Source organism: Crocodylus siamensis, chromosome 9 (assembly GCF_052110815.1).
Source record: "Crocodylus siamensis isolate JL-2025a chromosome 9, ASM5211081v1, whole genome shotgun sequence".
Taxonomy (NCBI): domain Eukaryota; kingdom Metazoa; phylum Chordata; order Crocodylia; family Crocodylidae; genus Crocodylus; species Crocodylus siamensis.
Window position 1 is genome coordinate 6,448,132 of NC_143403.1, and position 26,440 is coordinate 6,474,571.

At 40.9% G+C, this 26,440-nt stretch overlaps 1 protein-coding gene across 1 annotated transcript in view; it reads right to left on the reverse strand.

The window, feature by feature from the left end:
• CDH13 (cadherin 13) overlaps window positions 1–26,440 on the reverse strand; it is a 751,386-nt gene that overhangs the window by 305,058 nt on the left and 419,888 nt on the right. The window contains exon 6 of the mRNA XM_090062749.1: window positions 6,793–6,937. Coding sequence (XP_089918875.1) covers window positions 6,793–6,937 — 145 coding nt within the window. The remainder of the gene's footprint in view (window positions 1–6,792; window positions 6,938–26,440) is intronic.

Here is a 26,440-nt window from a genome sequence, read left to right on the forward strand (position 1 = left end):
ACGTACACACACACACACACACACATACACACACACACTATAGCGGTGGATTTCTCAGTTTAAAGGGAAAATATAATGTCACTCCAAGGTTTCTGTGTCTTTCCTCTAATTAAGGAACTCAACTATCAAATCGCTGGGGACAAAAAGTCATTTCAAAAGACAACAAAAAGCTAGAACATCTGTCTTGAACCATTTTATTTGAAGCAAGTCCTGTAAAAAACCCCTCAGTTTGGATATTAAAAATGAAGTGCTCGTTATTTGAATGCATAGTGCTACCTCTAACCCCCATGTACTGATGACTCCTCTGTGTTGGTGATGAACAATATACAGAGTGTAAGTGCAGTTATATAGTCAATAAATAAATGAAAAGCCCACAAAAGGTCCCAGAAGGGATTATGACAGTACTAAAAGTATGCCCCCAATGCAGAAACTCACTGAAATCTAACAATGAATAATTAAAAGTGAGATAATAACGTGCTCATGAATCCCTGAAACAAGGCTTCAAAACCCTCTAGGTATCTTGCTACCTGTAAAGTTATATGACTCTCATCACCATAATATCTGAGTGCAGAGAAAGTTACACTGAAGTCCAGTAATCATGAAGACAGATATGAGTCAGAGACCCATAAGAATATGATTTATGTTGGTGCTGAGGGTTATTTCAATGCTTGGAAGTGATTTAAAAGGTGAATGAAATAGATCAAAACGATTGTGATAAGATATATGGTTCTGCATGTAATGCAATGCCTGTTTCTTCTGGGACCTTAAACTTTAAGTACATGGCATCTCAGCAACTGCTCTTTAATCCAATAAGGAGCAATGAAGCAATAATAATATATATAAATGGACATTATGTTGATATATATTGACATTGTATTGATATATATAATCAATTAATATAGCTATATAGTCAATATCAATTCATTCTGCCTCTATATATATATATTATATATGTGTGTGTGTGTGCATATTACATATTTATAATTTTATGTATGCATGTATGTATAAATATATATGATCTTTGTGAAGAACTGTACAAAGTTGTCTGGAGCTACTAGGGAGCTCAGCAGGCAAAAAAAATAGTAGAATCTGATGAATAATGTTAAAGGCATAAACCCAAACGTCTGATTAACAGAGGAAAACAAATGCAAACAATGTGAAATCTTGGTTGACTGGACAACATCATTGACTGGACAATATTGTTGTACAGTGCTCTGACAGGTAATTTGTGAACACTGATTGTACTGGTTTACAAAGGACATTTGGAAATCCTACTTTGCCCTTGTCATCAACCATATGTATATAAGACAAGGAGACTAAAACCATAAGATTTAACTGAATGAACAGCTGAGTGAGAAAAGCATAACTGAATGAACGATAAAGAAACACAGCATTGTAAAGCAAAAGTACTTGGACTCTGATTAATAAGGAAGACAATCTTGCTGTCAAGCTGCTACATATTTGCAGAGATCTGGGCTGTTTTCTCTCTCAGATTTTAAAATGCTTTTGCTTGGAGCCAGATGGATAAATACCAACATGAAGCGGGACAACAAATGGCTAGAAATAATTACAGAAATAAGAGCTGGAAAATGGATCAGCCATGAAGATCTTCCATAGCAAATCAAAAGGATGACCCTCAATATAGGCAAGCACAACGATACACTGAGACAAACTAGAAAAAGAAGGAAGAGCAAGAAAGTTCCTTGGGATGAAGAACAAAGGGAACCATCGAAGCAAAGAACAAACTCTGTGAGAAGAAATTTGGAAGGCCACATTTATTTACTGAAGGAATCTCAGGACAGACACTAAAGTGGTGTAGCTAAGCCAGCAGTAAAAGCCCTCTTGCAGGCATACGCCGCATCTGCACTTAGGCACTACCAACCTACCCATGACAAGACAGCTAGAATGGGAAGGTGCAATAATGTGGACAAGTCCATGGGTGCTTGTGTGGTTCACAGTACTGCAGATTTTGTGTCTCACATTAATCAATGTACAATTAAGTGGTGTTAACTGGCATTTTACTAACCAGAATACTCTATTAATGGTCATGCGCGTCCAGTATTTCTTGAGCAGGGCCGGGCGGGGGTGAGGCAGGGCGAGGGCAGTAGCTCCCCCCTGCGGGCCACACAGGCGCTGGGCTCGACGTGGGGAGGGAGGGGGGGAGAACTGTCTGCATGCGGTGGTGGCCGCCACCATCCCACACCACCGGTACGTGCAAGCCGAGATAACCAGAATTTTTAGATAACCGGCACCCGTCTTCCCTCACTCATGCTGGTTAATACAGCTTTTACTGTATTTGCCCTTATAAAACCCCCATGAGGAAGGGGTGTGCTAATTAACCCTTTTCCAAATGGGGAACAGAGGCACCAAGAAACTGAAGGCCTATATGTCCTGCAGCAGCATGCAAATGACTGGACCATCCTTCTCTTCTTCCTACCATAGGTTCTATAACAAGTTAATGGCAAAGGTGAGGAAAGAATTCAGTCTGTATCCCTCCAGAATCTGAGTTGCCAACCCAAGGGCATTTTTTTTTTTTTACTGACCACATTTGCAGACTTTTTACTGATGACCAAGCATTTGTGTTTTAAAATACTGAAGTGTTTTGATCGTGCCACCCCCCTCCTTGTTGTGTCTGGTGCCTCAGTCTACCTGTCTGGTGCCCTGCTTACCCTCAAGACAACCAGCCATTACAGGTGCACAGTGGCAGGATAGAGGAGGTGATGGAGCCATGATGAAGAGCTCCTTGAAAGTTGCAGAGCTGGCCTCTCACTCAGATGCAAAGCAGTATGGGCTCTGCCTGTCCATCACCACTTGCACTCATCTCATTCCGATGACAATCTTCAGTTGAACTCACAGTTTCTTAGTATCTTTATGAACAGCTCTATTTTTTTTTTTTACGGACTTTAGAGACAAGCTTCGTTAGGGTCTTTTTTTCTTTTTTTTTAAAAGACTGTCCATAAATTTACTTGAGAGGCTTGACCTGAGACAAATTTACAGACAGTTGGCAACTGCATTTGCTTCAAGCTTCTTACCACCTCCAGGCAAATCAAGCCATCGGACCTTTCTAGACCCTTCCCTCTAGAGAAAAATCCTTTCATCTTCAGTGCTACTCTGTTGCCAAGGTTGTCTGCTTGCTGCTGCTGACTCTATTCTCTTTAAGCACTTATAGGGAACCCTGTCAACTCCCTTTTGTAGGAAGGCAAAAAAAAGTACTAATGGCAACGGAACGGATTGTGAAGCTGGAAGATGGTAGGAATAATGGGAATTTGGGGTATTTATGCAGTGCAGCCAGGTTGACACTGCATTTGGGCAGATATGTAAATGCTGTACCATAGGCACGAATGACTTCCAAACTGCATTATACATGGGGCACTGCAAAGTGCCCCTGTTTGAACCACGTTTAATTTGCTGCTGACAGGGTGTGAGGAAAAATATGGTTCCCCCTGCCCCGTCTCTGTACTCTGAATACTTAATGAAGACTACTTTGCATTATAAACTCTTTAGGCACAGAGTTAATTGTTATAATGGTCTTAGAGTAAGACCTCCCTGGGAGAAACGTAAGCAGGCACATTCCCTCCGACTCTGACCTTGTGCATGGTGTCTTGTTTCTCTTCCCCCTTCCCCCAAAACACAACTATAAATTATAATCAGCTTGCCCACATACAAGACACAGAATCATAAAAATTAAAGGCCTACCATAGTCTCATCAAATCCACCCTCTCTGGCCGTGTCCAGATGAGTGTGGCCGCGCGGTATGCGATGCCGCAGACCTGTCTGCAGCACCACATACTTGGGCATTTCCCACACTGCTACCTTGCGGTGTAAGGTGGGTTTTTTGACCCCGGGATATCCCAGAGTAAAAAAAAAAAAAAAGTGTGGGGCGATGCTGGTGCCACTTAAAACTGGAGCCTGGCTGGCCAGAGGCATGCTCTGGCTGCCGTCCAGGCTCCCAGCTGCAGGAGTGATGCAGCTGAAGCTTCCCCAGTCCCCTAGGATCCCAAGTAAGGCTGCTGGGGCTAGCATAGTAGCTGGCCCCATCCTCCTCTACCCCACCAAGGGTAACCACCACAGGGCATGTGGCACAGGCATTCCCTGGGGACAACTAGCAGCAGCACAGGTGTCCACACTCGTCTGGACACGGCCTATCAATGCAAAGTTATGTGAATCAAAGCACAAGCGAGAAGTGCTTCCACGACCTTCCATGAAAACCGTCTTGCAGGTAACCAGCTCTCAACTAAGGGTTTGTGATGCCCAGCTCCAGCTGGCTCCTAACGAATTTCCTCCCTTTCGCTATGTAGCATATGACCGTTCAACCGTGCTGCCTACATATTTTGAAACCACTTTATATATTTTCCCATGCTGATCAGTCTTCTTTTTGGTGATAATTAATAGAGACCAAAATGCATTTGAATTTTTAGCACCAATCAAGTGTAAAATCCCAGTTATATATTCCCTGGGTAAGAATGAATAATTTAATGCAAACTGCAAAAAAATTAAATTTATGTCTGTATTACAGATGACTTTTTATTTTTAATTTCTGGATGCTAACAGCAATAAAAATATTCATATATATTTATGTATCTATCTTTCCTGGGAACTTTAGGATAAAGAAGCCTTGGGTTTTGTTTTAAAGCTAGATTTTGTTCAAATTCTGACAAATATGTTGATATCTTTTACTGGACCGATTATACAGTTAGGATAGAGCTAGACAAGCTTTCAAATGCATGGCATTCTTCATCCAGTCGTCCATCCCAGCTATACCATCACTCTTACACTACTACACAATATGACCTCATAGGAATTTGCTGCTATGTTGGACACTGGGTTTAGATATCTGAAAAACTGATATACTCCAGGATACTCAAAGGCTTCCTCCCCAGTCCCACAAACAACCACACAATTTGTTTCATTGTTTCCTTAACCCCATGGCTCTTAAATACCGCACAGCTATCTGGAGAAAGTAAAATCATTAGCTGGCCGGCTGAATGATAGGTTTAACAATGCATACCAAGAAATCGCTTACGTTGCAGTCTAAAGGAAAAAAAAAGAAAAAAGCAATGAAACTGGCCACTTGATCTGATTAGGAATAGTCATACTCTGTTGTCTACTATTGATTGGTGTGTACAAAAGAATGGGAGAGGAACTCTCATAATTGTGCATGTGCAATCAGTGATGAAGCTCCCATTCCTCTTTAATGAGAACAGTGGTGGTGGTGGGGAGGAGGATTTAGGAATAAACTTTAGGGGAAGTTCTTGCGGGTTCCTCACAGTTCACCAAGATCTGAAGCAGGCAAAACACAACATTAGAAAACAGTTGATTTTCCACTTGGATAATCAATCTGCTAAACATGACACTGATTTCTCTCTGGTTAGAATAAAAAGATGGTCAATCTCCTAAATGTCCCTGCTGGTGCTTGGCCCACTGGTTAAATGCTGCAATATTCAACATTGCACATTTATCTGAACACCCTTCTCTTTTAATCAAACAGGACAGCAGCTCATAATGAAATTCAAATCGGAAGCCAACCGGAGGAGAATAACTCTGGACTAATACATAAAACTTGCTGAAAAGCCTAAATGATGTCTAGTGACCACATCAATGATAAAGTTTGAACTGAGATTAATATCTGTTCTTATGAAAGGTTTAATAGATCAAAGGCGAAGGAGAAACTGATTTCCCTTGGTTACATGCCCATATACTGAGCTCAAACAAATATTAATTGTTCAAAATAATATATATGCATTTGATTGCAGCCTGAAAGATTGCAATGTGGCCAACAGCCAAACCCCAGAGTCATTACTCAGTCACAGCTTTCCCTGGCTAAGATGTATGGGTTTAACCTTTTTAAGTAATATGTAGAAACGGACTAACAGATGTATGGTCCAGTTGTAATCCCACTTATATCCCCGTCACTCCGAAGTAACTTGTCCTCATTCACACTGCTTTAAATCAGATCAGAATTATATCTGACCAAATAAATACAAATGAAGTGCAAATAACTCCAGAGCAGAATTCAACAGTTACTTAAAAACTCACAGCTATATTACACAACTGCAAAACATAGGACCTGGCACAGAATATAACCAGCTGTAACCACAGGAAGAGTTAAGACAGACAGACTATGCACATCCAAGCTACAATTTGGAAGGATGTTCTGTTCTAAGACCCTTAATTTTACAGAAAATGCCAAGTGAAACACATACAATCATCAAATATATACTTGACTAGCGAGGAAATGTTCACTATTAGTGCCAGTCTACACTATATATTTTTATGTTGTTGTAACAGCATGCTGTAATAGCTAAAATTTCCCTAAAATATGAGCACATTTTTCAATACAGTTTTCCACTTATTCTTGTCATTTCTCTCACATGGGCATTGCATCAACACATAAATCCTGCTAGCAGCTAATCTAGCTGTAAACAGGCACAATTCCCACCCTGAGCAGAAGCCACACATGCTGTATTTAGTTTGAACCTTAATTTTATCCTGGGGTTTGTCGTTTTTGGTAACCCAGATAAAAATAACAAAACAAGAACTTGAGCCGGGAGCTTTCTTCCCAAGCAATATTGTTTCTAGGATTTCCCTGAAGACACTTCTCTGTCCCAGAAACCATTACCCTTTGCCCACAGGGCTCCTCCCACATCTCCTGTATGCAGGGAGGAGTTAACGAGCCATGCCCTTCTTACAGAGTCAGCACGAATCATTCAGCAAAAGGAAAAAGCATGCATGTATCGGATGGCAAAATTGGGCCTAAAGGAGCTTACGGAGGCATAGCTGACATCAGCGTACCTGTAGGTGATCCTTCCATGACATGTCCAATGTACGGTCCTTCCCTGAAGATGGGCCTGTTGTCATTCTGATCGATGATTATGATATCCAGAGGGACAGGGTTTTCGATACTTTTGCCGGTTGCATCCATGATCTCAACTTGCAGCTGCGCAAGCAAAGAGACAGGAGTAAATGAATTAGTTCACGATCAGGACATAATAAACAAGTAGCACGTAAAAGAATACCGTACGTCAGTACTGCTGTAACAAGCCTCTGGCGAAGTTTTAACACTTTGGTCTCAGAAGGGGATTCTCTGAGAGGGGACTATCAGAAAAATGGGTTGGGGTTCAGGGAAGAAAGAGCGAGCGGGAGAGAGAGTGTCAGGTTGTGGGGAGATCCCTACTTGGATAGTTTGCAATCAATTTGCCAAGTTTTCTGAAGAATGCAATGGAGGGGAAGAGGAAGAAATACAATTTGACACTAAGAAATGAACATTTGCTTAAAATTAGTTTCTGTATTTTCTTTAAGCATAATTACACTTAAGGGGAACAGGTACAAAATACATCACAAGATCAGAAGATACAAATAGACTGTCATCAGGAAATATAACAGTAACGTTTTTATACTAAATGGGTTGCTTCCTCCACGAGGAGATGAAGTAGATCAGCACAGAATTTGATCCATCCGTGTTCAGCATTTGCAAGTCCTGAAAAGCATGGCATGGAGAAAGTAACCCTACACACGAAAAACATTATGCCATGACCTGCACACCAAATGGCTAGCAACAGAGACTGTACCATTGCTTTCTCCCTCCTGCTTGTTCAGTTTAAGTTAGCAGAAATGGGAAATTGCCTGCAATATCAGCTGCCACCATTTGTTGACACGTCAAACTCAGCAAACACACATCAAAGGCACGATGCAGCAGAAACATGAGTCGCCCAACAGAAGAGATGCTCTTTCCACTTCTATGATAGGCGACTTTTGTTCCAACGTAATGCATTGCTACCTTCTATCAGGAACACGATGATAATAGGGGTTTACTGCAACTGATGCTTGTTTCTGTATCGAACGTACAAAAAGACTAATGACTTTTGGCCCAAACAATTGGAAAGGCAAAGAGTACGGCTTTTGGTACCATTGAGCTCCGATTTGGGATAATAGCTTACAGAGTCAGAAACGAGGCAGGGTTGACTGATCAAAAAATACAGAACTTCTGAACGAACGGTTTGTACTTCCTACTGCAAATTGGTAGATTGCTTTAAAACCTAAATATTTCTTTAGATTAGTGAAATCTACAAAATTGCCTCTCCCGGCTTATACATCCAGTGGCTTTGAAGAAAAATAAATGGCTATTTAACAAAAAGAACAATGTTAATATGATAATAGGGTGCTGTCAGATCTGATGTCATTATCCATGAAGGGTTTTATGTATTTCTGAATTGTGTTTGCTTATCATCTAAGAGCTGACCAACCATGCATAGCATGGTGATGAGCTGTGGGCTTTCAAAAAGTTTCCCTGAAGACTGCTTATTACCAGGTGAATCTCAGAAGTCTACTGGATTTCCCATATCTTCCAGTCAGGGCTTGTTTTCAAGTTGTCTTTCCATATCAACCTTACTTCACAGACATGGCAATCTACCAATGCACTCATTCTCGGATAAAGTTAGCTTGCTTTCATGATCTTGGGACCGGGATACTAACTGGATTTGCAGCGGAGAAGCATGGGTTTAGTTAAAACAGACTTTTCATTGTTCACCTGTCTGAGGAGCTTACAAAGTGTGGCTGCAATTTGGGAATGTGCTTTTCAACCAGCTCAAGCAAAAGAACTGGGAATTTTTCTGGTTTTATATACAAGCTGAGAGGTGGATAGCTGTGTCAGTCTGAAGTCTGACTTAACTATTTTAATGTGGCCCTGATTCATCTGGGATATGACCCACATCAACACAGAGGCGGCACAACATCTACACAGAGCTGTCAGAGAGGCAATGAAGCTAAAGTGGCCATGATTGTTCCAAGGCAGGGTTAATCTGAATAATTTAGATACGTAATACAGGACATTGAGCTTGGTTGTTTGTAATGGCTGGAGTTGATGTGGAACAAATCAAACCGGCTGTCTCTTGTTGGCTATAGGCAACAACCTACTTCATCGGGTAAATAGGCTGAAGGAAAGAATAAGGTTCATTCACCTGCATGTAACATCTGCCTATAATATCACGTTTGTTCACTTGATCCTCCACCAACTTCATGTACATCATCACCTGCTTACAGAGCCCTGCCGGATACATTGGACAGATGGGGTGATCCCGATGGAAAAGAACGAGTGGACGCCAGTCGGATATCAATTCCAAAAGCATACAAAAACTCAAGGCAGATCGCTTTAACACCCCTGAACACATCATCACTGAACTCCGAGTAGCCATCCTCAAACCAGACAATTTTAAAGGCCACCTTTAAAAGTCAAATTGTGAACAAAAAATCCACAGACTAGATTTTCATAACTATGTTTTCAACTGGGAATCTTATCCCATTACCTGAACTAGCTGTGAACTCTGTGTCCCTCAAGGTGGTAACTGCCTTGTTCATCTCATGGCCTTACCACATGTTCACTTCTAACCTGCAAATCATGGACGGTTAATAGGTTATTAAAGTTAGTAAGTGTTCGGTGGTAAACCCTGCCTGAAAGGGAACAACTTTGCAGGGGCCATGAGAGCACTTAACACATGTTTGAATGTGTGTCTGCTTGAGTTTTAACTTCACTTACTGTTAAACTGAATGAGTGACTCAGTTGGTCTAATCAACCCGCTCTTATCCTCTCTTATCAGTGTCCCATCCCCACCGTCCCTTTCTCATCTATAAAAAACCACTTTTGTTCTGCCAGTCCATTCATAGCATCCGATGAGGAAGGGTGTTACGTAACAAAGCCCATGCCTCGCTGAACCACGTAGTCTTGATGGTGCCCAACCCTACTTCAAGGGTTTAGCTAGTAATTTCCCAGATTGCTCCTGGTGCATCGTCACAGCCAAATGCTTTTTTTAATTTGAGGCTCTGTTTAATTTGAGCCTTGGGGTTGCCCCACTTTGAGTGTGAAAGCCTCTACTCAATAAAATATCTGGGGCACAGGTAGGGCAGCCAAGAATTGATCTAATTCACCGCATGCCCTAAACAGTTGTCTTTGGCAAAGGTCCTATGGAGCCTTGGCATAAAAAGAAAGTTGCTCTCTGTAACCCTTGATGCAACACCTGACACATGTCATTTCCCTCTCCTTGGTATCCACCCTTCACCCCTTCTCCTCTGCATTTTTAAAAAAGGCTTTTAAAACATGTTGGAAATTTACCCCATACAATGGGCTGGTGATACCTTTATATCCCTGGAAAGTGTGTGCAATATTACATGGCCAGAAGAAACAGTTCTTTTTCAAGTGAGTATTGAGGATCTGACTTGTAATTCAGGCGCATGCAGACAATTTCCCAGAGACCTGCCATACCAAGTGCAGGGCTTGACTTCTGCCATGTCTGTGCACTGGATTCAGTAGAGCAGCAGCTGGACTATTTGCTGTCAAATCCAGGATCAGGGACTGAAACAAGGATTCGGGTGTTTCAGGACATGCTTATTTACCCTACACCAGTGCTCTACTGGAGGGTCCTTCCTCACCTTATTAAGCAAACAATAGTCATGTTGCCATCTTGGCATTATCAGCAATGCCAAAAAAAAAAAATCAGGAGACTCCCGATTTCCAAGTCAAATGAACCCTGACTCATGATCTCCTGACAGAGTGATCAAATCTCAGGATTTTTTCTTCCGGCACATGTAGAGAGCGTCAAGCTGGTAAGTCTGTGGAGGGGAAGGGGCGGGGGCGGAGGGAAGGGGCACGAGGGAGGACATTGAGGTCCCCATGGTGAGGGAGGGAGTGGGGCACAGGTTGGGGTGAATTGGCCTCTGGGGATGGGGAGGCATGGGGAGCATGTGCCCCACAGATATGTGCACAGGACAGAGGCAGGCTGGAGCTCTGCATCCTACTGCCTTTGCCTTGGGAACTGCGTACACACACTTCACAAATAGCATCTCATGATTTACGTGCCAAATCTCTTGATTTTTAAGAGTCTGTCTCATGCTTTTTGACATAGTGGGGTTGGCAATACTGCATTATGACTCATCCTGAAGACATGACATCTGAAAGCCCTGTGCAGGTGTTAACAAACTAATCTCTGAACAAAACTGGAGAAAGGGGCTATATGAAGTTTTTGTTTTGTTTTTTGTTTTTTTAACAAACTCATTTCACAGGATTTTCAAGCCCTCAATTTTGCTTTCAGAAAAGTGTCTGGGCCAGTTTGCCTTCTCACAATTAATTTCTAACTAAATGTCACCTCTCCTACCTGGCTACCTTCATCCTGCCCTGATTGGCAGTTGCAATGGCTGTTTTATATGCTTCTATTTTCTTCTTTGCTGCCTTGCTACTCCATGCTTAGTGTGCTGTCCTAACCTTGGGGACTTGGCACCTTATGCTGCACTTGTTTATTTCTTCTCTGCTTATTTTCAAGTCTCCCCTGAATCAAACATCCTGTTCACTCTTACCATTTGAGAATAGCAGGTGTTAGTTGGAAAAATATAAGTCAATTTTAAGGTAGTCTTTTCTCCTGGGCTCCCTGTGTATTTTGCCTTAGCTATTCCTGTCTTTTCAGCTGTTAGCTCTTTGAGTCAGGAATCAACTATCGTGCATTTATAAAACAGCCTGGCATATTGTTGGCATGATACAAATAAATAAATCCTCATTTACAGTAAGCACTATGCCAACCACCTTCGATTTGTTTTTGGCTGGAGCCAAATATGATATGGAAGGATATAGCACCACATGCATACTTACATAAAACATCCCATATGCTGCTGCATGCAAGCATGCATGCACTGGGCTATGTTAAAATCAGGCCAGGACATAAAAAAGCCAGGAACATGGTTCGTCACCTCCAAAATGGCAAAGGGTCTAAGACCAGATCCTGCATTTCCTGCAGGTTCCACCCCATAGTTCAACCAGGATGGAAGGCCATGTGAAGATGCAGAAATATTTCAAATGTCAGCAGTTATAAGTAGGGACCTATTCAACTCATGATTTCATGGAAATCTAGAAATCAGGAATTGTCTGCAAAATTCCCCCCTCCAAATAACTTACTACAATAAAATGCTGCCTCCCCAGTGGGACTTGGAGGGGGAGCAGAAGGGGGGCACTGGCTGAAGGGGAGGAGCCCAAATGGCAGTGCCCCCGGCCCTGCAGCTGATTGGCTCAGAGGGCTGCCTGTCTTGTGGCTCCATCCCTCTCTGCTAATCAGCAGTGAGGGATAGTGCTGCATGACAGACAGCCCTCTCAGTCAATCAGTAGCAAGGGGCAGGGGCACAGGACAAACAGCCCTCTCAACGAAGGAACCTCAGGAGGTCACATCTAGTCCAACTCCCTGCTCAAAGCAGGACCAGCCCCAGCTACATCATCCCAGCCAGGGTATTGCCTAGCTGGGTCTTGATGGAGCTTCCACCACCTCTCTGGGCAACCTGTTCAAGTGTTTGACTACACTCCTAGTGAGAATATCTTCATAATATCCAACCTAAACTTCCCCTTGCTGCACCCTGAGCCCATTGCTCCTTGTTCTGTCATCTGCCAGCACTGACAACAGTCCAGCTCCATCCTCTTTCAAACCTCCCTCCAGGTAGTTGAAGGCTGCTATTAAATCCCCTCTCAGCCTTCTCTTCTCCAAACTAAATAAGCTCAGTTCGCTCATCTTCTTTTCATAAGTCATGTCCCCCAGCTATTTTTACTGCCCTCTGCTGGACTCTCTCCAATTTGTCCCCATCCTTTCTGTAGTGGGGGGCCCAAAACTGGAGACAAGACTCCAGATGTGGCCTCACAAGTGCTGAATATAGGGGAATAACCATTTCCCTTGACCTGTAGGCAACACACCTACCAATGCAGCCCAGGATGCTGTTAGCCTTCTTGGCAACCAGGGCACACAAGGGCACACCAGACTTGCTCATATTCAGCTGATTGCGTCACCCCCAGGTCCTTTTCTGCAGAGCTGCCAGTCAGCCCCCAGACTGTACTGGTTCATGGGACTGCTCTGTCCTAAGTGCAGGACTTTGCCTCTGTCCTTATTGCACCTCATGAGATTTCTTTTGACCCAATCCTCCAATTTGTCTAGGCCATTCTGAACCCTAACCCTACCCTCCAGTATATACCTGCTATTCCCCACCCCCCCCAGCCTTGGCGTCAACTGAAAACTTGCTGAGGGTGCACTCTGTGCCATCTTTCAGGTCATTGATGAAGACACTGAAGAAAACCATCCCCAGGACTGAACCCTGGGGCACTCCACTAGATACTGGTTGCCAAATAGACAAACCATTGATGACTACCCGCTGAGCCTGATGCTCCAGCCAGTTTTCTATCCGTCTTACAGCCCATTCATCCAGCCCATCCTTCCTTAGATTGCCCATGAGAATGTTGTGGGAGACTGCATCAAAAACCTTGTTAAAATCAAGGTACATCACATCCACTGGTCTCCCCACATCCACAGAGCCAATCGTCTCATCAAAAAAGGCAATTGGGTTGATCAGGCATGACTTGCCCCTGGTGAATCCATGCTGACTGTTCCTAATCACCTTCTTCTCCTGCAAGTGCTTAGAAATGGATTCCTTGAGGATTTGCTCCATGATTTTTTCAGATACTGAGATGAGGCTGATGAGTCTCTAGTTCCCTGGATCCTCCTTCATCCCTTTCTTAAATATGGGGACTATGTTTGCCCTTCTCCAATCATTTGGGACCTCTTCTGATAGCCCTAAGTTTTCAAATATGATGGCCAGTGACTCTGCAATCCCATCAGCCAACGCCCTCAGCACCCTCAGGTGCATTCCACCATGGACTTGTATATGTCCAGCTTTTCTAAATAGCCCCTAATCTGTTTTTTTGCCACTGTTGACTTCTTACCTCATCCCCAAACTGTGCTACCCAGTGCACTAGTCTGGGAACTGACCTTGCCTGTGAAGACTGAAGTAAAAAATATATTGAATACTTCAGCCTTTTCCACATTCTCTGTCACAAGGATGGCTGCCCTATTCAATAAGGCAGGGATAGTCAACGGGGGGTATGTCAACTGGCTCCGCATGCAGCCACATGCCACCTCCCACCCCACACTTCATGTCCGTCCACTGGGGGTACATTTATTATAAAAGGGTTGAAAACCCTTGCAGTAAGGGATCCACACTTTCCTTGATCCTCCTTTTGCTACCAACATACTTGTAGAAACCCTTCTTGTTACCTTCACATCCCAAAGTGCAACTCCAACTGTACTTTGGCCTTCTTGATTTTATCTCAGGTATCCAGGTTGTAGCTGTATTGGCCTAGAGGCAAAAGGAATAAGAACTTATGGTAGAGGTGATATCTTTTATTAGACCAACTAGATTTTTGCAAAGAAATCTTGCAAATAAAGAATTTTTTTTTTTTTTTGCAAAAATCTAATTGGCCAAATAAAAGATATCACCTCTACCATGAGTTCTGATTTCTTCCCTGCATGCCTGAGCATTGCTTTTATATTTTTCCTTAGTTATTTTCCTGAGTTTCCATTTCTTATAAACTTCCTTTTTGTGATTCAGTTTATTGAAGCTGCAAAGCCAAACTAGTCTTCTGCCCTACTTGCTCATCTTCCTGCACATCAGGATGGTTTATCTCTGCACTCTCAGTAAGGCTTCTCTAAAGTACAGCCAGCTCTCCTGGACTCCTCTGCCCCTCAGTCTGGCTTTCCAGGGGATCCTGCCCTGAGTTTGAAAGCAAGTCAAAGCCTGCTTTTCTGAAGTCCAGGGTCCTTACTTCAAGAGAACATTAATCCATTCATGGTCCCACTATTCTGAATCCTCTCTGACTCCATGTAATGCTGCTGTTTCCCAAACTACCAAACCAAACTCTTTTCCCATTCTATCCTTACCCTCCAAAAAAACAAGGTTCCAAATGGCTTTTAAGACATATCTTGCATATTTAAGAAAATTCATAGCTAGCAGGTTGTGGGTGTATAAAGAGCCAAGCCTGTCAGTTTTTGAAGTTTTCCTGGTCAACATGCATTTTCCAGTATCAAGTGCCCTGATCTCATGTTCAGATTATGATGACAGAGGACTGGATTTTATCAGTCTCTATCTACACTGTACTTCTTGAGAGGTTTTCATGATACTTATAGCCAGCTGACCTGTTTTATTTCTTTCTTTTCTTCTTCTTCCAGGCTACTTTCTAAATGATAGCTTGGAGCATATAACTTATGAACTTTTATGACCATCAGTCTTTATGCATAGTGTTGGCGTTCCAGGGTAGTTGGCCCTCTAATCTGCTGTGCCTGACATAGAAAATATTATATTGGCTATTAGGCAAAGTTAGAACTATCCTAAGGAGAGAAAAGAGCTATTTAAGCTAAAGGACAATGTTGGCATAAGTTCAAATGGATATAAATTAGCCATGAATAAATTTAGCCTGGAAATTACAAAGTTGTTAACTATCAGAGGAGTGAGGTTTTGGAGCTGCCTTTTAATAGAAGTAGAGGGACAAAAAAACCTAACTAGTTTTAAGATGGATCTCGGTCTGTTTACGAAAGGGATTGTATTATATGTTTGTGATAACAAGGAACTGGACCTGTTGACCCAAATAATAAAATAACTGCAGGAACAATTGATCATTGTTAACCAAATAGAAAGTCTTTGGCAAGTAAATGAACACCAGCACCAGCTTTCTACTTAAATTATTACAAGAAAAGCTAAGAAGAATGACTGCCCTCTGAATGTCACAACTTAAAATGTTACAAGGCATGACATTCATCATGATTTCACCTGTATAATTAAGAATAATCAAGCTAGTTTTAGAGAAAGCACATACATCTTGCCTTTAGGAAAATAAGACAATCAGGAAATGTTCTACTTCAGAACATTTCAGACTTTAAATGTGTATCTGTTTTTGGTTGATGCCCTTAGCCTGGGTAATAAATGTCAGGCAGACTTAAACAGATCAATAGAACAGGCAGAGGTTTTACGAGCAATATGGAAGAGGAAGATTTCGTAGATTTCATAGATTTTCAGGGTCAGAAGGGATCTCAGCAGATCATCGAATAAAGTTCAGACTAAAATCTATTATAAATCACTTCTCAGCACTAATTACTCCAAAAAAGGGCTATTTATTTATAAATAATAAAAAAAAGTTTCATCAAATTGATGCTATCATAACTGAAGTGACTGCCTTCAGCAGGAGGAAAAAAACCCTGTAGGACTGTAAATCAGAAAGATCTTTTCTCCCTCCCAAAAGTTTCTTTTTAATTGCAAAACTACTGTTTGGCATACTGGTGCACAATGTAGCATCCATCATGTTTTTAATAATGCTTATATTAGTCAGGATTTGTAAATGGTAGCTGTTCAGATTACAACACACCCCATCACCAGGTTTCCTTAGGGCAAACAAAGCTTTTGACTGTGTTGAGTGGTTGTTTATAGGTAAGGATTTATTAGGGTGATTTCTTTTATTGAATGAACTATATACTTATCTAACTATGTACTATGTAAGGTAGACAAGATTTTGAGTGCAAGGCCAACCTGTTTCTTGTGTCTTTTACCAGCTGGCAAATTGACCCATAATCCAAAGAGTCAGAAGCAAACTGAAATGTTTTCATAACTGGATAGCGACCATGCCTTTCAATTTGAAATTGAGAAGGGTTCACATCAATTTTTGGGAAAATCATAACCTGGTTAGTTAAAACCCATATGAGTACATTTCTTTCTCTTACTGTACATAATCCAGCAGTTATATATTGATAAAACACTGAAATATTGAGGGTGGAATGGCATTACAGAAGCTTAGCCACTTTATAGGACAGTAGTGTTATTCAAAGATCTGTTTTTAGTGCTCTATTTGGATCCTTACATCCTCCTCCTCAACAGAATACCTAATTCTGAAACCTAAATACCTAAATAGGTATTCAGAGGTATTGGGAATTAGGTATTAGGAATTAAGGCATTAGGAATACCAAATTCAGAATACTTAACTGCCATGCAGTGTTGTCATCATAACCAAACATGGCTAGCAGTTAAAAACCAGAGGCTCCATTCCTGCCACTATTTAGTAATAGTCTTCCTATTTCTGTTTTCTCATATTATAATTGTTTCAAGTCACTGTCCTGGTTTCTGTTGAAGGCTGAAGGAGTGTCATACTGTCTCCCTTCTGGTGCTTTTCATACAAACATAACGTCTCTTTCTGCTCTGGCCAAATAATGGCCGCATGCCAGGCTTATAGGAGCTAGCCAGGAGTTTCTTCTCCCTCTGCCTGGGAGGCCTTTTTTGATTCTGCACTTCCCAGCAGATATAATTCTCAATACATCTCAAAGATCAATACATCTCCTGGTCTGTTTATCAACACTATTTTTATTTTGACTCTTGATCTTTTGCCAGTTTATGCGCTTTCCATAATTTCCCCCACCTGGCTCAATGAGTAGTTTCAGGGATAACTAGATTCTTCTAAACAATGACTTCTCCTATTAATGTAACGCAACCATCTTTGGCCCGAAATGCAGCAGGTATTCTAGAGTCCCCATCAACCATATATAATCTTTTCATAGGCAGTATAGGACAGTAATGTGTATACAGCTGAAACCGGGCAGGGAAAATAGGGAGGATATAGCAAACTATAAAGATGCATCTACATTTCTTATTTCTGTAGAAAGCAACATATTTTAATGCTTACAAGAAGTCACGTATCACCCCTTTCAACATTAATGCACTCAAAAAAGCCTACTAGAACATTATTTTAATACGGATTCATTAGAGAAAAATGATGTCTATGGAATCTTCAGTGCTACTACCTGAAGCATCCTCAACTCCCTAAAAGAATGTGTACACAAATGCTGTACTTATTGATATCAATCTCCATCAAAGTCCACACAAAAGATATTTCCTAGGTTTATTATAATGAATTCTTAAGTGCGGGTTCAAAATGGAGAAACATTGTCAGATTAATCTATGGTGCTTCAGTTTATGAATTCCCAACTAAGTAATGCCACTTGACTTGCACAGGGTTATAAGATTGTGATAAAGAAACACTCTAAGCATCAGAAGACTCTCTGTAAAAGATGCCTGCATTGTTTAGAAGAACAATTTAGAGAAAATAGCAGCCTGGACAAAAAGAAATGAGGAGAGAGGTGCTATGAGGTTCTCCTCTTGACAAAAATATGAAGAAAAAACCAGTTGTTTATTACATGGTATGAAAGGGAAAAAGGTAAAAAACAAAAACAAATTAAATTAAATGAAAACCCGGTCAGAAAACAGTTTGTTTAGATATGGTGGACTACACTTTGCCTTCCAGGGCAAACATCCCATTTACCTCACTAAGGGTGCAAACAAGCAATCACCACACGCAGCTGAGGATTAGGCAGCTTACTTTACAGCACCTAAACCTGAACCAGGAGTGGTGGGAAGGGCTGGTGGGATCAGAGGGGGTGCTGGCATGTCCATGGGGGGGTAGTTGTGGGAATAAAATTATCTGGTCAGGGTCAGGAGGATAGGAACAGCAACAGCCCGGAGGACAGGGTGAATCAGCTTGGCTTTCCCAGGCCTGAGACTGTGCTGTGAATTAGGGCTGTCCAAAGTTTCGGTTGCCGATTCAATTCAGTGGAGATTCGGCCTGATTTGGCAGCCAAATCTCTATATCTGAAGCAAGTCAGGAGACGCTTTAATCTCTCCAAGTCAAATCAGAGCCCTCCAAATCGATTCAGAGAGATTCAATGACTCAGACATAGACACAGCTTTAAATGTTTTTTCCTACATACAGGTACCAGGTGGCTCATGACTGCTGGGATGGTGGGACGGATGGAGCATCCCACAGGAGCATGGGCTGGAGGTTCCCCAGCGCACCCACCAGCAGACCCGGAAGTGGACCAGAACCACTTGTGGTCCATATCTGGGTCCACTGCAGACCATGTGGGGGACCTTTCCCCTGCCACCCAACTTGGCAACTGGTGCCTCCTGGGTCTGAGGGGACACTCAGGATCCTCCTGTCAAGTATGGGCCAAGTACTTCCGGCCCACTCCTGGGTCCGGCACTGAGTATGCAGAAGGCCCCACGTGCTCCTGTGGGACGCTCCATCCACCCCACCATTGCAGCGTTCATAAGCTGCGCCTGGTACCTCAAGGTATATAGAAAAAACATTTAAAGTTGTATCTATGCCTGAATCACTGATTCTCTGAATCAGCATCAAATCTTCAGATTTGGATTCAGCCGAATCAAATCACTGTCCCCCGTTTCAGGCCAAATCCGATTCCGAATCAAATATGGCCCATTTTACACACCCCTACTATGAATCTGTATAGGTGTTCGCTAGGTGGGTTCACCCTTCATAGATTGGATTAACCCTCTATTGATCTAAAGCGAGTTCACCTCCTGAACTTAGATTGGGCACACCATTTCTTGGGTGATTTAAGTCCTGCAAACACCTGTATGAGCAGTCATTTAGACTGACCTAACCCTGGTTAGGGCGATATAAATGTAATGCTTGTATGTACCCTGAGGTTGCAGAATGTCAATGAGGTGGTACTCTTGTACCCAATGGAAGAATTTAGATCCATTTTCAAATCTCTGCCTTAAGAGATAAATATGGAACAAAATATCTGGCTGAAGCACCCTTGTTACTACCCTGATACATGTTTTAATCAGCTTGAAAATGAATCTACTTTTGAAAATCAGGCTCCTATTCATAAATACATACACAACTTATTCATGATCAAATCCCATGCATGCTTTCTTTTTAAGCAACAATAAAATTATTTCAACTCTTACATTTCAACTTCAGAAGATATCATGCCTGGGGAAAATGTACAAGGTCCAACCCTGCAAGGTCCTGAGTCAATAGGAATTGAAGACTCTGAGCATCCCTCAGGGAACACACAGCATCTTGCAGGAATATACCTTTTATGAGCTAATATTTAGTCGGCAGCTTTGAAAGCATAAACCAGTGAATTGTTGGTAAATAGATATTAAATTCCTTATACACAGAGAGGCTACAGATCAAGAGGTGTCACTTGTTTTATTTTTAGATGCGTTTCTGACTTTATCATGCATATTCTATCTCCAACATGTTTTGCTGGGATGATATAATTGCAGGGAAACGTTAATCATTACAGAGTTATCAAAATAAAAGCTTTTCTTATCATTTCATCTAAAGTTGTAGATCTCTGGGTTTTTTAACAAAATATCATTACTATAAATCTTCAGATTCATTCTCTTTCTGACATTCCTGGCACATCTATCAGAGATCTGAAAATGTTCTTTCTGGCTGCCTTTAGGTTTCAAAAAACCCAAGGAGGCCTTATTAGAAGCAATGTGTAGAAACACCTAGTAGTTATATTACCAATAATCTTATTATCAGCCTATATTATCTTTTTAATCATAACTGAAATTCTGTCCATTTCTTTTCTTAGGCATTCTTAAAGTATAATCTTTTTTTTAATCTACTGCTCTGCTATGTATAATAGTAATGCAATACTGACATAAATCGTTGATTCATTAAAACACAAAGAAACCAATTGAAAACTCATAAAACAGGGGGAATGGAAGAGCCTAGAAATGATTGCTCAATACCACAGCCAACCCTTACTATTGCCTATGAAAACTAGATGAGTTCTTAGGGAAAATAATAAAGTAAAATATAGCAGAATCTTTTATTTTACCAAATTCCTACTATGATTCTTGTATGTTTTCAAAGCATAAATACGGATCGCTGTCATATTATGAAAAGATGCTTAAATTTCCCCATTGCAGGGAAGAAAATGGCTTTAAAACCTTCATATTTCTCAATGTGAATCAGTATAAGCCTGTAAAGAACTGCAAAACTCTACGGGCCTCAAAGAATTAGGAAAAAACTAAATAATACACAAACATTGAACTTGCAGTAAATAGTGAGTCCACAATTTCAATGTTGGTCTCTAAGCCACGGCAAGTTAGATTTACAGCCTACAAGATGAAGAGAGTATTATGATAGGCATTACAAATGAGTAAAAGGGTTAAAAATCAATCACGTTTCTCTATTTTTTATACCAAAAGAAGCAGTGCATAGTATGAGTTGAACATACTATAATGTGTGAAACGAACATACGATTCAGTGTCCTCCACTCACCAAAAGGGGCACAGAGTACCAAAACTTTAATTGATTTCTGTGGTGTCAATTATTCAACTCTCGTGGACAAATATGAAGCATTCTAGGCTAAGGTAAATCAGAGAGAAAATTTTACACTTAGAAATTATATGACTCATAAGCACAACCTTCACACCTCATCTGTAACCCAGAATCTCATGTGTATGCCACATCATGCGCAACGACATGTCAAAAAACAAGCAGGGGCCAAATTCTTCACCACTGACTCAGTCAAATGTCCTAAAGTCTGCCAAGGTCACATTTGCAGAATCTGGCTCCATAGTCCTAAATTTGTCCCAAAGATGCAAGCAATTTCAGCCCATTCATCTTAACACAACTACATTTTAACTGTGTGTATTAATTAAGAAGCATTTCAAAACAAGAGAGACTAGTAAATCCCAAGAGAATTACGAAGGAATGAATTCTTTATTAGGGAAAAGTCACTCCAGCCTCTTTGATCACATCAGATGCAAAGCTTTGCTGACATGTTGATAAAAGTTCCATGAGCAGAAGGAGGAATTTAATCATGTCATTATAAACAGCCACAGATTCTAATTTTTCATTATTTTTAATGTTTTTTTCTCAAATATCCGATCATTGTTCATGCAAGGAGAATGAAAGGTCAGCATCAACATCAGTGAATGCCTTGATTCTTGAAGCTGGGGCTAAGCAAGTACCAAGCAAGTAACAAAGATGAAATGGAAAAATGATATTCTTTGCTTCATCTAACTTCACTAAAAAACAAAACTAACAAAAAACCCCACACACATTTACTTAGATGCACCACAATTGAAAAAATGTTTTCTCTCTTCAAAAGGGTATAATTTTTGATGGGACTGCAAACAATTAGGGTTCTTAGTTTCACGTTCCAGACCAAAACCCAGAGCCCAGCAGAAAAGCACGATAATATACTTCCAGAGGAAGAAGTTGTAATACGCACTTGAAAGTAGATGCCATCTGACAAAAAACCCATTTAGGGTGTGTGGGATGGGTGGAAGTGAGTTATCAGGACAAAATAATTGAAATGATACCGTGAGGGAAAGAGAAATCATGGAGAATATCATTACCTTTTCCTAGATGGCCTTGTCCTTGTTGAGTCAAATCTACTAATACGGTTCAGAACTGATCTGACTCTGATCCCGGGAGGATCAATCAAGAGACTGTTTGGTGACTCACTTTTAGTAAGGGCAGTCGTTTCAAAGCTCACTTAATACAAGGCTGGCTGGTCCCAGTAACATGTCCTTCCCAGGTACAACTGGAACATGAAGGTGATCAGAGGAATTAAATAAGACTAACTTTTGCTCTTGGGGGAGAAAATACTTATCACTTACGAATTTGAGTTATATGTATTATTATTGTGGCAACACTCGGCAGAAAGATGCTTTGCAGTTTTTGAAATAACCTGTTAGGCAAGAGGCTTAACAACGCGATATAATTTTGTGGGGCAGCTTGACTTCCGTGTGTCATTTCCAACATATATGACACACACATATACACACACACATGCTCATATAATAGATAACTAAGTCAATAGAGCTGCCTTGATTAAACAATCACTTATTTTACTGTTTGATTTGCTATGCCGCGTTTCACACAGAAAACATTTTTCCTCAGTACGTACTACTACTTGGCCTTCCTTGTACTGAGAACTCCAAGAGAGTTGTCCAAGTCTTAGTTTCCACGGTTTTAAAATCACTAATGGCCCAAAGGTCAGAAGTACTAAGTATCTGTAATTACTGCTGTCTTCAAACGGAGCTCGGTATGCTCAGTTCTCCTGAAAAAGCAGGACCTAGCTCTCTTTTTTGTGTTAAGACGAGCAGCAAGCACTTAAAACAGCAGCAACTTTTTTCTCCTTCCAGTAATGGAAGACTGCAAGTGGCAAACAAGCTGTGCTGGGTCGTGACCTAGAACAAATAATAGCAAAGCTCAAGAAACAAATACTCTAATTTATTTGCTGTCTTGAGATTCACTTGTAGAAATTCTGGAGCTTTCTGTCTGGTGGCTACTATAAAAATTGCCAGAAGAATTTTAAATCCTAAGGGAATATTTTTTCTTACCGCATCATGGAAATAAGTCTTTAATGATGTTACTAAGGCCTAGAGTAAGCCAAATACAGGCAACCCCTGCTTAGCGCTCTTAATTGGTTGCTGAAAAACCAAGCATTAAGCAAAACTGAAATTATTTGATGACCCAAGATGGTGATTGCAATTGTTTTTAATGACCCAAGATGGCAACCGCTAGCATTATAATGAAACTCGCTGAGCGCTAAGTGAAATCAGGTATCAATTTCAAATGAGGGTTACAGCAAAAAAGCACCAAGTGAAACAGCATTAAGTAGGGGTTGCCTGAACTAGATATAATGGCTAAAAGAAGTAAAAGACAGCAAAGGCCCTAACCACCAACGGTGACCATCCTTATAATTTCTGGAACTCACTTGGGTGGCACATGCCTATCTGATGCCGTTAGGTAAAGGACTGTGCATAAGGCAAAATCATAAGGCAAAAGCTTTCTAAGTCCCTGCTGACCATTATATATTGAATTATGTTTAAGTTCCTCTGTGACTCAAATGTTGGTGATCGTTGATCTAAATAGGTAATCATTAGTTGCCCAGTAAATGTATTTTCCCTCAACCCAATGTATCATTGAATCTCAGAAGTTTGGGGGAGGGGGCAGGAAGTACATCTTCCATTAAAATCTGGTGCTGAACAATTTATTTTCTTTACCGTCAGCATGTAAAAGGTTTCTTTTCTATGACCAAGATCGCACTACAGGAAAGTGTTAGAAAGATTTATAGAGAATAGTGGTAAAAAATCTCAGAGAAAACAGAGCATCAAATATGAAGCTCTAAGAAATCGTATACTTAAAGAAACTGTGTTTGCTACAAGACAAGGCGAAACTCTGGTTTTGAAAAACGTATTTTGAGATTCTTAGCACACAGAAATCCAAACATCGTCGGGTTTGATAGAATCTTTTGTATGTCAAAGCAAAATGCAAAATGAGAATCTTAATCTGGTATTTCCATCACTCAGTTCTGGAGATCATTTTAAGAGCTTGAAAGCAGACCAAGTTACTGAGTAATAAATTATATTCATTCTAGATAACCCGTACAATCAAACTGAATCAAAATGTTTAAGTGATCAACACATGCATTTATTCGCCTGTGCTTTTAACACGGATCATGCAAAGAAATACTTTTGCATTTGCAGATCGGAGGCCTTGGGAATACCAAAATCCCATTGGCATCAGTGTAGTATTTGGTTTCCCCACACAACATCAGGTTGTCACACAAAGAGTCTTATCGCATTTTCAGACTATTTCGGGCATTAACTGACTGATCCTAAAAAAGTCCCTGAGAAACAGGGACCATGCTGAGTTTCAAATAGAGAAGCACAAGAAAAGAAGAGTTAAGTGAATAACCCAAGGTGAGTTAATTAATAAGTGAAAGTCTCTATTTTGTATTGTTACAAGATGAGGAACATATTTGCCTTTCCAGGTATCAATGATTGCCCTCAATTTGCCCCCAAATCCTTCAGAAGAGAAATGAAGAGTCCAATTTCTAGTATTTAGCATCCTCATAGCAGGCCTCTCATCTGGCTTATACATGTATATATGGCCTTCGACTCTGCTAGGAAACCTATCTGTAACAGATTTGACAATATTTGAAAATCTGTTTGAGTCTGCCCTCTCAAACATGCAAGCATTTTACGAGGGGCAAACATAATGTACAGGGTGACTGAGTTAATGGTCGGCCCTCCTTTTAATATCATAATATAATTTCTGGGCCCAGCGGAGTCTCCACACCAAAAAGTATAATTAAACAAGAAAGACAAAGGGTGGGAGAAGAAACAAAGGTGAAGTAAATTGACCGAGGCCAAAGTCAGAACTATGTTTGAAAACCAAACCATGTTTGACTTCTTGGTCATTTTTCTATTTGCTGGGTCATTGTCCCTTCCCCATACAGATTTACAAATAGATTTCATTGCTTTAAGTACCACTGGGATATTCAAAGGTGCCTAAGAAGTTTGTATGTCTAACTCCCTTCAAATCAGAACTCCACATGCCTTTGCCTGGATTTTCCAGTGCTTGTGGGTTTTTTCCCCCAGTGAGGACCTGTTCCACATCCAGGCAGAGAAAGGCAACTAAAATTAATTTGCAAAGTCCTTGCAATAGAAAGTGGCAGGTTCCTAGGGCTTGTTTACACGAGTTATAAAAATTGAGTTAAAATCACTTCTGAAGCATGTTTCCCATTCAGTGTTATCTAGGAGTTACGGACCTTCAGTGTTCAATCCCAAAATAGCCCCAGTGAGTGTCTGAATGATAACTAAAGGACATCCCTCAAATCTATATCGTCATGATGCTCTTCAAATGAAGCCATGTGCACTTTAGACAAACAGAAAGCATTATGAATGATTGTATAAATACTAATTAAAATCATCCCATATCACAAGAGAACACATGTTGAGCCCCTGAAAAGAGAGAGAGGGAGAGACACACAGAGAGAGGATATCAGGATTCACCAAAGCAGTCCAGTCTAATCACTGCAAGAAAAAATGTGAAATTAAAGAAAATCGAAAAAGGGGGGACCTAAACTGAAATAAGGAATTAAAACAAACTGTGCCAGTTTTTTAGGCTCTGTGCTGCACAACAAAAACAGAAAGAAAACACACACACACACAGAGAAAAATAGCAATGCACTTTTAAATAGCTCTAAACAGTGCTCAAATGCTGTTCTTGCCATTTGAAGGGATGGTACAGCAATGAATGGCACTAAGGACATAATAATTTATATGACACTTCCACCTCAAAAGGGGATTTGAGTTAAGAGGCAGTGGGGTCACAAAGAGCTCCAGACTTAATCAGACAAAAAATCCCAAGCGTGGTGGAAACAAGACAGCTGACTTATTTAGGCAGAAGAAATAAAGGTCAGTGAAACTGTTAGGAAAGTGTCACGGTGTGTGCATATATTTTACATCCTATTATCACATTGTTCAAGGTAATCTATTGGCACTAATGAGTGGAAAAAAGGTCTTCCTGATACATTCTAGGAAGTCAATTATTACACCAATTTGGACCAGCTGAAGATCAAGAGTTAATAGGTTTCTTGGTCAGAAGTAGGGAAACAGTAGTAAGATGCAAATTTATCTACCAGAGCTGGTGGAGATAGGAGTCTAGAAGCTGGTTTGTGTTGTGCCTTCAGGGCTTCCAGGCTACTTCCTGCAAAGCCAGGGGTCTGGGAACGCTGGATACCATGCTCCAAGTTTGCAGCTCACTTCAGGTTCCTAGGCCTTCCAACTTGACTTATGACTCCCAGAGCTTCTTGACAGCCAAGAAACCCTGGGAACCAGAACTGACTGAAAGTATTGGAGCCTCAGGTTGTCTTGGGATACATTTCATTTTAAAATAATACCAAAAAAATAGTTCACCTATGTTGAAGATTTTTTTTTTCTGGATTCCACTGAGGATTGATAAAATTGTATTCTCTGTCTT